The 12,144-nt window shown below is 50.4% G+C and overlaps 1 protein-coding gene across 1 annotated transcript; it reads left to right on the top strand.

Annotated features, from left to right (window-relative positions):
- Positions 1 to 5,300: 5,300 nt before the first annotated feature.
- MESD (mesoderm development LRP chaperone) lies at positions 5,301 to 10,503 on the top strand. Its single transcript, XM_006142646.3, has 3 exons — positions 5,301 to 5,561; positions 7,554 to 7,786; positions 9,062 to 10,503. Exons 1-3 carry the CDS (start codon positions 5,358 to 5,360, stop codon positions 9,318 to 9,320), a joined length of 696 nt encoding a protein of 231 aa, XP_006142708.1. The 5' UTR covers positions 5,301 to 5,357; the 3' UTR covers positions 9,321 to 10,503.
- Positions 10,504 to 12,144: the final 1,641 nt, after the last annotated feature.

Below are 12,144 nucleotides of genomic sequence, written 5' to 3'. Positions count from 1 at the left end.
GGGAAGCTGGTGGCTGCGGGAGGACGCCGCCGCCCTACGCGGACGCGGACGCTGCCGGCGCCCGCCGGTGGTCCCAGGCCTCCCCCCAGGTCCCCGGCCCGGAGGACCGGGGCGGCCTCGGGCCTGGCCAGGGCCAGGGCTCTGCGCTCACTCTGGGGACAGCGGGGCGCAGCCGCCAGTTTGCCTTACGTAAGCTCTCAGACTCGGGGTCTCCACGCTCCCTCCGGCCAAGGGAGCAAGTCTGAAAGGTGACCTGTTTTCTGGGCCGAAGGGGCCGCTCGAGGCCCTCCCCTGGTGGTTTGCTAGGGGCCGGTCGTCTTGGCCAGTGGGACTGGAGTGATTTTCCAACCTCTCCCCCTAGTCTTTGTTGCGCTGGGTTTGCGACAGGGCCGTGCACGGGATAATGGAAAAACGAGGGGACCTCTGGATATGGAGTCCCGAGCGCTGCGAGCCGAGCTTGCCCTCTAACCCAGTACACTTGATGCAGTTGGGGTGCAGGCTTTGAGCCGACTTCCCGCACTCAGTCGTGTCCCCTCCATTTACGAGTCGTGTGCCTTTGTGCAGGTTATCTGGCCGGTGTGTTCTCCCATCTCGAAATCAGATACAGTGCCCTGAGCGAGTGTACTTAGCTCATCAGCAGTAGCTGTCAGCATCCTTTTGCGCTCCCGGACCGGTGCAGTCTGCCCTCTTGTCGCGATTTCTTCTCCTGTACAATGGAGTAACAGTGGCCACCGTGTAAGAGAGACAAGGCTTTGGAGGCGAACACTGTCACCCCAGTCTTCTCGCTAAGGAAACTGATGGCCTGATGCCTAAAATGAGTTCCCAGGAAAAGAAAGACAGCAAAGGGCTGCCCACCCCACCCCAACTTCTTTTTTCCCCCCCAGACCTAGTTTCAGGAAGTGGTTGACACACCTGGGCTTCCTCCCAGCCAAAGTGCCCCACCTCTGAGTCCCGAAACAGGCCCTCACGGTGCCCGGTGCCCGGCCCTGCACAAGCTGGGTGTGCTCACCCAACGGATATGTTTGTTCTTCTCGCCTTTCCTGCAACCCCAGGCCACTTTTTTGCAGCCAGTTATAAATGTTAACTTACAGCGTGGATGACGCTGCAATTTATCATCCAAACCCAGATTTGAGCGTGCTCTGTGACACATGCTATTAATAAATTAACCAGGCACAAAAGGTACAAACCTGGATGGATAGTCACCCTACTTAGAACCGAGAGTGTCCTTAGATAGCTTCTAGAATCGGGAGGAACCCACTTACTGTGCAGGCTGGAGTGAAGAAAGGCAGGGATTTCTTAGCGGGCAACAGCCCTATAGCCTTGGTGGCCTTTACTTTTCTGCGGGGAGAAACAGTTGAGCGAATCAGGTTCTTTCCGTAGTAGCACAGGAATACCACGCTGGGCCTTCTTCGCTCCATAAAATGACTATAAGAAGTCAAATTCTTTCTTCTATGCCCCCTTTACTTAAAAAAAAATAAACAAAAAAAAACCTTGTGAGAGTCAGATTGTTTTTTCCAATGCCACTTGGCACCAATGGGGTCCTGTTTTCTTGACATTTACAGTCTGATTTTTTTTTTTAAGTTTTGTTAAAGGGTGGATTGCCAGAAAGAGACAGAGACAGAGAGAGGGAGTGAGGAAGCACCCCTCAAGGGGGTAGCCATGCCGCGATTCCTTCTGCTGTGTTCCCTTCTCGGGACTCTGGGCACACAGGCATGCCTGGGTCCCCTTGTAGGACCCAGCTACTCCAACCACCATGCCACTGGCTGGCTCTGCAGTGTGGCGTTTGCAGTGGCTGGAAGACTCCTACCCAACAGTGAACTATGTTACAGAGTTTCTCACGCTCTTTGGTTTTAGCTTTAAAAATTCTTAGGATTGGGGCCAGCAGGTGGTGTGGTGGTTAAAGGTGCTGGACTCCCACATGGCTGATCGCAGTTCAAGTCCCGGACCTGGGGGCTTGCTTTGTCGCTTTCCCTCTCTCTCTGTCTCTTTCTGATCAAAAAACTGGAAAATAATAATAAACAAAGTTAAATAAAAATAATTCTTTTTCAAAAAGGGGGAAATTGGTAGGGTTGTTTTGGCCTTCCTTACTTCCGTTTTCAGGTAGGGCAGTTCCTCCTGAACTATTCAGGTAGTACCTATACCTTCCTTTAGGTCCATCTGTACTTTCTGCTACGGTTTGTTCACCCCACAAACACTGGGCCCCTGGGCACCTGCTGTGAGCCAGGCCTTATGCTGGCCACCACCTCTAGGAATGTGTCTACCATGGGTACCTCACGGAAGTGGACTCATGCAGTGTATGTCCTTCGTGTCTGGCTTATTTTACTTAGCATAATGTCTTCAGAGTTCATCAATATTGTAGCAGGTGTCAGAATTTATTTCCTTCCTCTGCTTTTGCATACCTAACTTTCACACTGCACCCCAGATTTGGACCAACCACTGAGCTGCGTTTGAGCTGCAGTGCCACCTGGTGGTCAGTTAGGGGCATCCTCTGCCCTATTGTGTATACGTATTTTTTTGGAGTAGTGTCCCTGTGTTTTGTTTTTGTGCTCACAAACGGGCCAGTTAATTCTCAGGCCATCCTTCTCACACAGGTCCAAATATCACTGATTACTACTCCCCTTGCAGTATCTTTTCTAAAGGAGAGGAATTTATATCTGGAAAATGTATTTGGCTCCGTCCTTTCCCCTGATTCACTCAACACCGCAGGGGATGGGTGCATTAAGGAGCAGGGTCACTGTGGAGCAGGTCGTTCCCCGTCCCTGGCGTGACCTCTTGCTCTAGTATATTTTGGGCCTATTCAGTAAGAACACCTGGGCAGGACCTCGCCCAGCAGTCAGTCACCAGTCAGTCCCATCTCCCCCTCACCCTGCCTTCCACTCCTCTTCCTGTGCTCTCTCTCTCCACCTGAGGCTGGGTGTGTGCGGGAGGCCGGTGTGGCCAGACCACTTGTACTGTGGCAGGAACACCTAACATTCAGGCCCTGCCATCTGAGAGATCAGGATTTCCCTCCAACAGTTCACTACATGGAGGGGAAGGTTGCTTGCACAGATTAACAAATTCTGCATCCCGTTTCCCTACTGGCTACTGACCTTTGGCTTATTTTCCAGATTCATGGAGAAGAGCACTAGACCCCTAATCCCCTTTTCTTAGATCCTTCCATGGTACAGTCATTAGGGCATATGTTTGACACCGTAAGAGCTGAACTCGCGGTGTCATCGGCTCGGTTCTGCTCAGCTGGTAACTATGCCACTCCAGGCTTTCAGTATTTTGAATACCACCCCTGCCTGATCCCAATTACTGCTAGAGACTCAAGTGTCACCCTTCTGTGTTGTGGAGTGACACAAGCCTGAATAAACTCAAGGCGGGACACTCATTAGATCGGAGATTCAGTTTTACTGTCTGTACTGGTGGCATTTGGATTAACCCTAGGGCAGTGAGAGGCTAGCGGCTTCGCTGAGGCCGTGACCTGGTTCAGACCTGGTGCAGCGTCTCAGCTCGTCTGAGTGCTCTTGGCTCCAGACTCTTCAATTTGTTTTCCATATGGCTCCCAGTTTAACTCTCCCGAGTGTCTCACTGATGGATCCAGATGGTGCTATGGCAGACAGACACCAGGAAGTCGGAGCTGCTTTTTCTAGTATACGTCTGGGTTCCGATTCTTGCCCTGACCCTGTATGTGACTGCAGACGAATCGGGTCATTCCTGAGCCAGGGTTTCCTCTTATTTAAAGTAGGAATATTCTTATCATCATCACATCATCCCTTCAGTCTGTATCCTCCTGTAATCTGTGTTAAATTGTGCTGCAAAGTTGTTCATCTCTGCAAGTCCAAAAGCTCTAAGAGCAAGGACTTATTATATATCTCTATGCATGTATTATATAATCGTCGCATCAGTGACTCACCTGGTTCTTGGTTAACAGTAGGGCATTAGTAAATCAGTTTCTCCAGAGTTGAACGGTATGCAGTTCCAAAGACCAAGATAAGTCTCACATATCAAAATGTTGAAAAATGCAGCAGGTCCAGATGTTTTCACATCAGTGGACTGTAAGCTGAATTGATTTCGTCCTTCAATGAAACTCAGTAGCCCTGGAACTTTTTACACAATCCCAACCATTTCCAAACACTAAATGACTTTCATTCTCTCCAGACTGTGTGAGCCAAGAATCCCAGCACTTCTGCACCTTCACTTGGCAGCTGGCAAAATGAATGACCAGAGTGACCCCTCCCAACGGAGCACATGATCGGCCACAGCTGTGCATGTTTTTTTTAGCATGACTGCACCAGGACAGGGCAGCAAGCCACTGGGTGGAGTAATGTGCTCTAGGGAGAAAGCTTATGACATTTCCCCGATGCTTTCAGAAAAGAAAAGGAAAAAAAAAAATCCTTTCTTTCATAGGAGTTGTTTCTGCTCAATGTCAATAGGAAATGTTATAGCATGTTTGCATATTGAGGCCTGTGGGAATATACAGACTATCAACCACCACTCCAGTGGAAGATTGATTATTTTTGTTTCTTTGTTTTTGGTGGAGAGAGACAGAGGGAAAGTGAGAAATCTACCCCCCCCCGCCAGGGGAGATGACCACCTAGCAGTCCCCTCACTATTCTGTGATTTTGGGTACATGCACATACCTGGTGTGTTTTTCAAGCCACCAGGTCCAGGACTTGAAACGTAGAGCTGGCTATGTGGGATCCAGCACCTTAACCATCACGCCACCTGTTGGCCCAAGAAGCCATTTTAAAATAATAATAATAAACAGTAATTTTTTTAAAGTCTTTTGATTCGAGGAGATTAAATTATAATGACAGCCGGTTGAACTGAATCCTCTCCAATGAGCAGGAAAGCCTTAGGCCGATCTATTTATGATCTTCTGAAAAAAGTTGCTCTGCCACTAACTTCTAACGGGCTGTTCTCAAAGGAAACTGCAGAAGACAAGGTGGGGTCTCTTAGAGCTAAGACAGTCTCCAAAACTTCCAGCTCCAAATCTTTTCACACGCTAGGAACTGAGGCCTCGCGGGACTCTGGCGGTTTCTGGAGGCCCGGAGGCAATGTTTGGACCTGGCCTGTGAGTTCCAAAGAAAAAAGTCGGCCATTTAAAGAAAGCTTAAAAGAGCAGTTCAGGGACCCAAGGATGGGTTAAACAGCCCAAGGGACGGTGCCCGCAGCGCGGGGCGGAGCTAAAATGGAAGGGGCGGGGCTTCCGGAGGTGGGGTCTGGAGGAAATCGATGGGGCGGGGCCTGATAGGCCAGGGAGGCAAGGAGGTGGAGCCACGGGGCCCGCGGAGACTCACGTGGTCTGGAGGCGGAGCCCGGTGGCTCGCGCAAGTCACTCGGTGGCGGCGGCGCGGCGCTACGCGACGAAGATGGCGGCCTCCTGGGTGCGGGTGGCCGTGGTCCTGCTTTGTGCCTCTGACTTGCTGCAGCTACTGCTCCTGCCGCCTGGGGCCGACGCGGCCGAGGGCTCAGCCGGGATGCCCAGCGAGGCCACCCCACCACCCCAGAAGAAGAAGAAGGACATTCGCGATTACAACGATGCAGACATGGCGCGGCTTCTGGAGCAGTGGGAGGTCCGCGGCGCGCGTACACCCTACCGGCTCCGATCGCGGGCCGCTTTCCTCTGACCCCTGACCTGCTCTGTCCCGGGACCCTTCTACCCCTGGGTCGGGATCTTCTGGCCTCCTAACTTTGTCCCGTGTCACGAGTCCGTACTGACAGCCACAGCTGAGCCTCCTTGCCTTTTCCGACCTCCTCCCCAGGCCCCTCTTCCAAGTGCCCTCTTCCACGGCCACCGTTTCTAGGGGCACTCCCATCACGGGTCTGCCGTTCACTATTCAGCCCTGCTTTCCCTTCAATGCCTGGTCGCTTCTGCGTTGATTCCCCATGAGCAGGGAGCCCTGAAAACGGGGAAAGAGACCTTTGCCACTTAGCTCCTGAAACCATTTCTTCAGTCCCCCCCTTTGTTTCGGGGTGAGTTGTGTGACTGTCAAGAGGAATGCCTAAGCTTTCATAGTTCTGTCTTGTAAATTGGTGGCATTTCAGACTTCAATTTGGTGTGTGTGCCTCCTGGAAGTGTTTTGATTGTGGGGGAGTGGGTGAGGAGAGCAGTGGGGTGAGAGGTGCTCCTCTTTTTCGTTTGGTGGCTATTAAGCATTTCCCCTAGTTAGTGCATTGTCTTCCGTAGGTGTACTTTTAAATGGCTTTGAAAGGTGCCCTGGAGGGGATGCGCTAGCTGTTGGAGATTTTGGGATAAGGAGTGTCATTTATCAGTGAGCAAAGTTTAGGATGGATGAGCTTGGAATTTGCAGAGCCAAAGACATTCAATGAATTCTCATGTAATTCTGATGGTACATTGGCCAGGGAGGTACTTATCCCTGTGTTTGTTACAGATGGTGACATCGAGGCCCAGAGATGTCATTTTCCTAGTCACACAGCCCGTGAGCTGAGCTTCAGATGACTTCAGAGCCGGTTCTTTAAGCCATTTTCATAGGCTGCCACACACCGGTAAACAGAGGTGCAAATGAAGCACAGTGAGGTTCTGAGGAAGCCAGAAGCTGCAGGAGGAAGAAGAGCGATTGTATGTTCTTCTCAGGCCGTGGGTGTTGGTCAATGATATGAACAGGACAGTGACAGAATAATACAGTGAAAGCGCAGAGGTCTGAATTGAGCTTTTTCCCTGGGTAGCCAAGTGACCCTCATTTCACGGTTCTATAGAGGCAGGTCGTGTCCCATTTTCCAAAGGGCCCTGCAAATTAAAGGAGCTAGTGTTTGTGGACACTCCAGATTGAGCACCCAGGCCCAGCTGCAGTGCTTTTCCTATGGGAGAACGTATCTATCTCTGTGGCTACTCTGTGGGAGAATTTCGACCCCCCCAGGGTTGATGTCTAAATCCACACCCCCACTCCTTCCCCACAGCGGTGTGGAGAGAAGGTGAGGAAGCCTTCCACTGTGTTAGATCCAATGCTGACACCCGGTTCTGAAGGTGGAGATAACCTCTGTAAAATGCTGGGGGACACAGAACCCACTCGGCAGATGTAGTAATAATATTGGGGACCCCGGGAGGAACAGGATTTGCAGAAAAGGGGAGCTCAGCTTCATAGCTGTGGACTTAGAACAGAGAAGAGATGAAACCACTTGAAACGCAGGACTGGCCTAGAGGCAGGGCTGGGACTGGGGTTAGGGGAGTGGTCCCAGCCCTGCTGTGGGCTAAGGAGGATTGTTTTAGTTTAGAGAAAGTTATGGAGATTAGATTACCCAGTGACAAAAATAGGACAATTCCCTGCAACTAATGTACTTTTTTTTTTTTTTTTTAAGATTTGCCAGAGGTAGACCATGCTCCCAGAAGGGAGAGGGGGAATAAACACCCTAAGGGGGCATGGTCACACCACAGTCGCCTCTTTCCTTTCTCCAGAGAAGGAGAAATGGAGAAAGCGAGCTGCCATGTGGGAGTCCAGCGCCTTAACTGCCACGCCAGCCGCTGGTCCCTGCAGATGTTTCTGCCCAGACCAGTTGGAAGACAAGTCTCTGTCCCTACATTGGATGCTTTTCCCCTGTCTTGATAGAAAGACGATGACATAGAAGAAGGAGACCTTCCGGAGCACAAGAGACCCCCAGCGCCCGTCGACTTCTCCCAGATAGACCCGGGCAAGCCCGAAAGCATACTGAAGATGACCAAGAAAGGGAAGACCCTGATGATGTTCGTTACAGTGTCGGGAAGCCCCACGGAGAAGGAGACGGAGGAAATCACGAGCCTCTGGCAGGGCAGTCTTTTCAACGCCAACTACGACGTCCAGAGGTAAGGTCCCAGCCACCTGCGGGGACATCAGGCACTGCCGGGGCTGCTTCTGAGGCTGCAGCAGGGTGTCCGCCCCAACAGGACTTCCTCGGGGCTCGGGACTTTTCCTGGCAGAATTTCTTTTAAATTTATTTGTGTGTCTAAGTGTTTGTCTTTAGAGAAGAGCGTTCGTTATTGGGCAAAGCCAGTAAGTTGGTTTGTTTTGATCCTGAAGTTCTCTCTCTCTGCATCTTTAGCTTTCATCGTATCCAAGTAGAAAGTTGTAGAGTTTAGTCTGTCTGGGGGACAGATTAGTTGCAGCTTGACAAGTTGCTTCTTCTAGAAGTTTCTGCCCACTGGAACCATGCTATTAACAGAAACTAATTTACCATGAAGGGGGTAGTTGACGTAGCTCAGTATGACCCTGGGGCTCAGTTTTAAGGACTCTGCTTTATCTCCCCCACAACAGCAGTTGTGGAATTTGGGCCTTCAAGATATCTTAGTTTAGGAAATATCAAAGTAATGAAATGGAAGGAGTACCCAGAGAGTGTCTAGGCCAGCACAGAGCCTCCTTAGCTTAGATACTTGACGAGAACAAGTCTTGGCAGGGACTGGTCCAAAGGTATCGCTGGTCTCACTGCAGTGGTGGGAACCTTATGAGCTGAAAGGTGATGTGGTCCAGCCCCTCGTGAACAGAAAATCGTGCCTGCTAGCCACACCAGCGGTCCACCCAGACTCCATCCTCCTCCTCTTTGCCCCTTGGGCACCATCGTGTGTAGGTGAGCTGCACGGCTTGCTTTTAACAGCTGGGGTGGGCCTCCTGTCTAGTAGCATCCTCTGGAGGCCTTTAGCGTCCTCTTCCCATGCCCACTCAAAGCCTGTGGGTTTTAGCCTTTATCAGCAGAAGACTTCAGGCCAACAGAACTGTAACCGTACACTTCAGGATGTGAAAGTGCTCTGAACGCCCTGCCCTGCTCTGCCCTGCCCACCGCAGCTCGAGCCACCCTAAGGAGCTGTTCCTAATGCGCTTCTCCAGCACCCACTTCCTCCCCAGAGGAACATCCAGGGTGTTTCTATTTTGGTCTGAGCTGGATGTGTAATATTAATAGTTCGGCGAGCCAATATTTTTAAACACTAGATGCCAATAGCTGGTAGGCCTTGGAGAGTTTTGTTCTGCGTTCACGTAGAATCTGAAATGACCTACTTTTTCTGGTTAAGTGGCACCCGATCGCTCTGACCCGTTAGCTCCCTACTAACTAGTCCGTGCCAACCGTGTGACTGCCTCTCTCTGCCAAGGTTCATCGTGGGATCAGACCGCGCTATCTTCATGCTTCGCGACGGCAGCTACGCCTGGGAGATCAAGGACTTTTTGGTCAGTCAAGACAGGTGTGCCGATGTGACTCTGGAGGGACAGGTGTATCCTGGCAAAGGAGGGGGAAGCAAAGAGAAAAACAAAACCAAGCAAGAGAAGGGCAAAAAGAAGAAGGAAGGAGATACAAAATCTCGGGCTTCCAAGGAAGACAATCGAGCCGGAAATAAGAGAGAAGACCTGTGAAGGGGCAGCCCCGGCGTTCTGTGAGGAGCAGGCGTGGGACACAGAGAACTCCTTGCTGCCTCGTGGAGCGGGGGCAGGAGCAGGAAACCGCACACTGGATGACATTCTAGTTTCTTCTAGAAAGGGTCTGCCATGTGACCAGTTTGTGGTCAGCATAAGAATTGTTGTTCTAAAGGCTTCAAGTAGAAAGACCTCGGTTTTCTGCTTAATACTGGACAGTATCACTTTTGCTATGAAATCACCTTCCATGGAAACTTGACCACGTCGCTTTTTCCCGTTTGAATTTGGTGACTCGTCCACTGCCAGGGTACCACTCTCCTCGTTGTCGCACCTGCTCCTGTTGGTGCTTTTTATCTTCCGCGTCTGCTTTTTATTTTCTGTTGACTTAAAAGGACAGCAATTTCTAATCAAACAAGCTTTTCAAACTCTTGAGTCAGACTCTTTGTGCCACAAGCATCATTTTTTTTTTTTTTTTAATTCCTGAGAATGTAAAAAAATACTATGGGAGCCCTGCAGGTTGCTCTTATACCTGTATGCCAGGTGTCGGGAAGCCAGGGCGTGTAGATTCACAATCTACCCAGGAAATGCAGAGAACAGGAAATGATGTCTCTTGGACATCCTAAGAAGTTCCTTGGACTCGATTGTACTGGTCAGTTAAGGAGAACTATGGTGTTGGCCAGCTTTGCTGTGGCCTGTGAAATTCAGAGATCTGTCTTGTTTCCTTACTTAGGAAAGAGTCATGGTGTCAAGGATTTATATATTCCATTGAAGGGGACAGTTTTTAAGATGGATAAAACTATGCAGGGTGCAGTAGAAGAGTAGATCACCTCATTTATCTCTAAACATCTTTGTTTTGATAAAGTGCCTAAATTTGTGGTGTTTTTGTACGGTACTAATATGATGCGCTATTGCTAATGTCTGATTTTGCTGTCCACGTGTTGGAGCCTACTCTGGTAAGAGTTTGTATTCAGATGTCATTTTGAAGAAGTAAAATTCTTTGGAGAAAAAAACCCTTAACTGTAATTTTAAGAAATGTAAAATAAGGCATGATCGAACTCGAAAAACAAGCGTCAGTGTTAAGGAATGGCGGGAAGCAGAAGGTATATCCCTACTCTGTTGCCAGCACCTTGCTCCAGTGGTCTCTACTGTTGACCTTTCGTTTAAAAAGAAACAAAGTAACTGACCAGCATCTAGTAATGTGTGTGTGTGTTGGGCTCACAGATCTGTTACCCAGTATTTTAGTAACTGCACACATTTTCCCCCCATGAAACACTCCCTGTGCAAATTTAGTTCTCAGCTCAGGATGGGACCTTAGGCCCGCCCCTGGAGGCCACGCCTCCTCCAGGGATTGGCCCTGCGGCCTCCAGGCCACGCCTTCGGGGGGATCCTAGGTCTGGAGCTTTAGACAGACTAGTCAGCTAACCCAGGGTGGGTTTGCTTCTGCCGCTGCAGGAGGCGGTGTCTTGCCTCATGGGCCTTTTGAACCTGGGGGCTGCTGTCCTCTTGCTCCTGGAGGGGATTGCTCTTTGAATGGAGCTGCCCCCACAGCAAGGAGAAGCCAGGAAAGAGCGCCGCCTCGGTGAGACTGAGCCTGAATGCGTGCTAGGAACAAGCCTTGTCACCTGCATTCTTCCATTTTCACATAGGGTGATCTGTTGGGCTTCTGTCCTCTAGCCATAATGGGGCAGTATAGCACAACTATCCTGCTCATTTCTTTTCCTTTTTTTTTTTTTTTAAAAATATATATTTATTTATTTTTACTTACTCATTTATTTTTAGTTTGACCAGAGAGAGAGAGAGGGAAAGTGAGAAAGCAAGCCACCAGGTATGGGACTCGAACTGCAATTGGCCCATCAGAGTTCTGCACCTCAACCAACATGCCACCTGCCAGCCCCCTGGTCGTTTCTTTTTTGGGGGGGAGAGGTTTTTGCTATAGGGCGCGTGCGCTCACCAGACAGACAGAGACACACAGAGAGACAAAGTAAGAAATCATCCCCCAGGGGGGATGGCCACGCCGCAATCCCTTCTCCATTCTCCTCCTTGGGATCTTGGGCACGCACGGACACACACCCGGCGTGAATTTAAGCCACCGGGTCTGGGACACGAACCGTGGTCAGCTACATGGGAGTCCAGTGACGTACGCGTTACGCCAACTGCTGGTCCCCCCCCTCCCCCTCGGTCATTTCTTTCTTCATTTTTTTAAGCTTATTTCTTTTCTTTCATGAGACTGAAACAGAGCCAGCACCCCCAGCAGGGTCCTGATGCCACAGTCCACCCCTAGCTGCAGCTAACTTTGGATTGTGGGTGCACACATACCTGATACTCAGAGAGGTCACTCGACATGAACCGGAACCCTCCCATGGGGTTAACCTCACAGAGCACAGCATCACCACCTAGCCCCTGAATCTTTTTTTTCCTTTTTCAAGAGACAGTCTTGCTGTGTTGTCCAGGCTGGCCTTGAACTACTGATCCTCCTGCTTCAGTTAGTAAGGAGGAGGCTAAGCATGCACCACCACACCTGGCTGGTGAGTTGTTTTTTTTTTTTGAGAGATTTTTGCTATAGGGCACGTGCGCTCACCAGAGACAGAAAGTGAACATCCCCCCAGGGGGGATTGCCATGCCACAGTCCCTTCTCCATTCTTCTCTTGGGACTCTGGGACATGGGAATCCAGTGACATGACCCCTACGCCATCTGCTGGTCCCTGGTAAGTTGTTCTAAGTAAGCGGAGGAGAGCGGAGGTTTCACACTCCACGTGCTGCTAGTTTCCACTGAGACGAGACGTCTGTCTCGGGGAGACGGTGCAGCCACTTCAGCCAGGCCTGC

Source organism: Tupaia chinensis, unplaced genomic scaffold, assembly GCF_000334495.1.
Source record: "Tupaia chinensis unplaced genomic scaffold, TupChi_1.0 Scaffold000078_1, whole genome shotgun sequence".
NCBI classification, from domain to species: Eukaryota; Metazoa; Chordata; class Mammalia; order Scandentia; family Tupaiidae; genus Tupaia; species Tupaia belangeri.
Note: the sequence above shows the minus strand (reverse complement) of the source record. Positions and strands in the feature narration are given on the sequence as shown.

What these genes read in the sequence shown, in the direction of transcription:
- MESD (XM_006142646.3), top strand. Translation starts at nt 5,358, where the DNA reads ATGGCGGCCTCCTGGGTGCGGGTGGCCGTGGTCCTGCTTTGTGCCTCT. An exon ending in GGCTTCTGGAGCAGTGGGAG is followed by an intron (nt 5,562 to 7,553) that starts GTCCGCGGCGCG and finishes CTGTCTTGATAG; the next exon opens with AAAGACGATGACATAGAAGA. An exon ending in GCCAACTACGACGTCCAGAG is followed by an intron (nt 7,787 to 9,061) that starts GTAAGGTCCCAG and finishes CTCTCTGCCAAG; the next exon opens with GTTCATCGTGGGATCAGACC.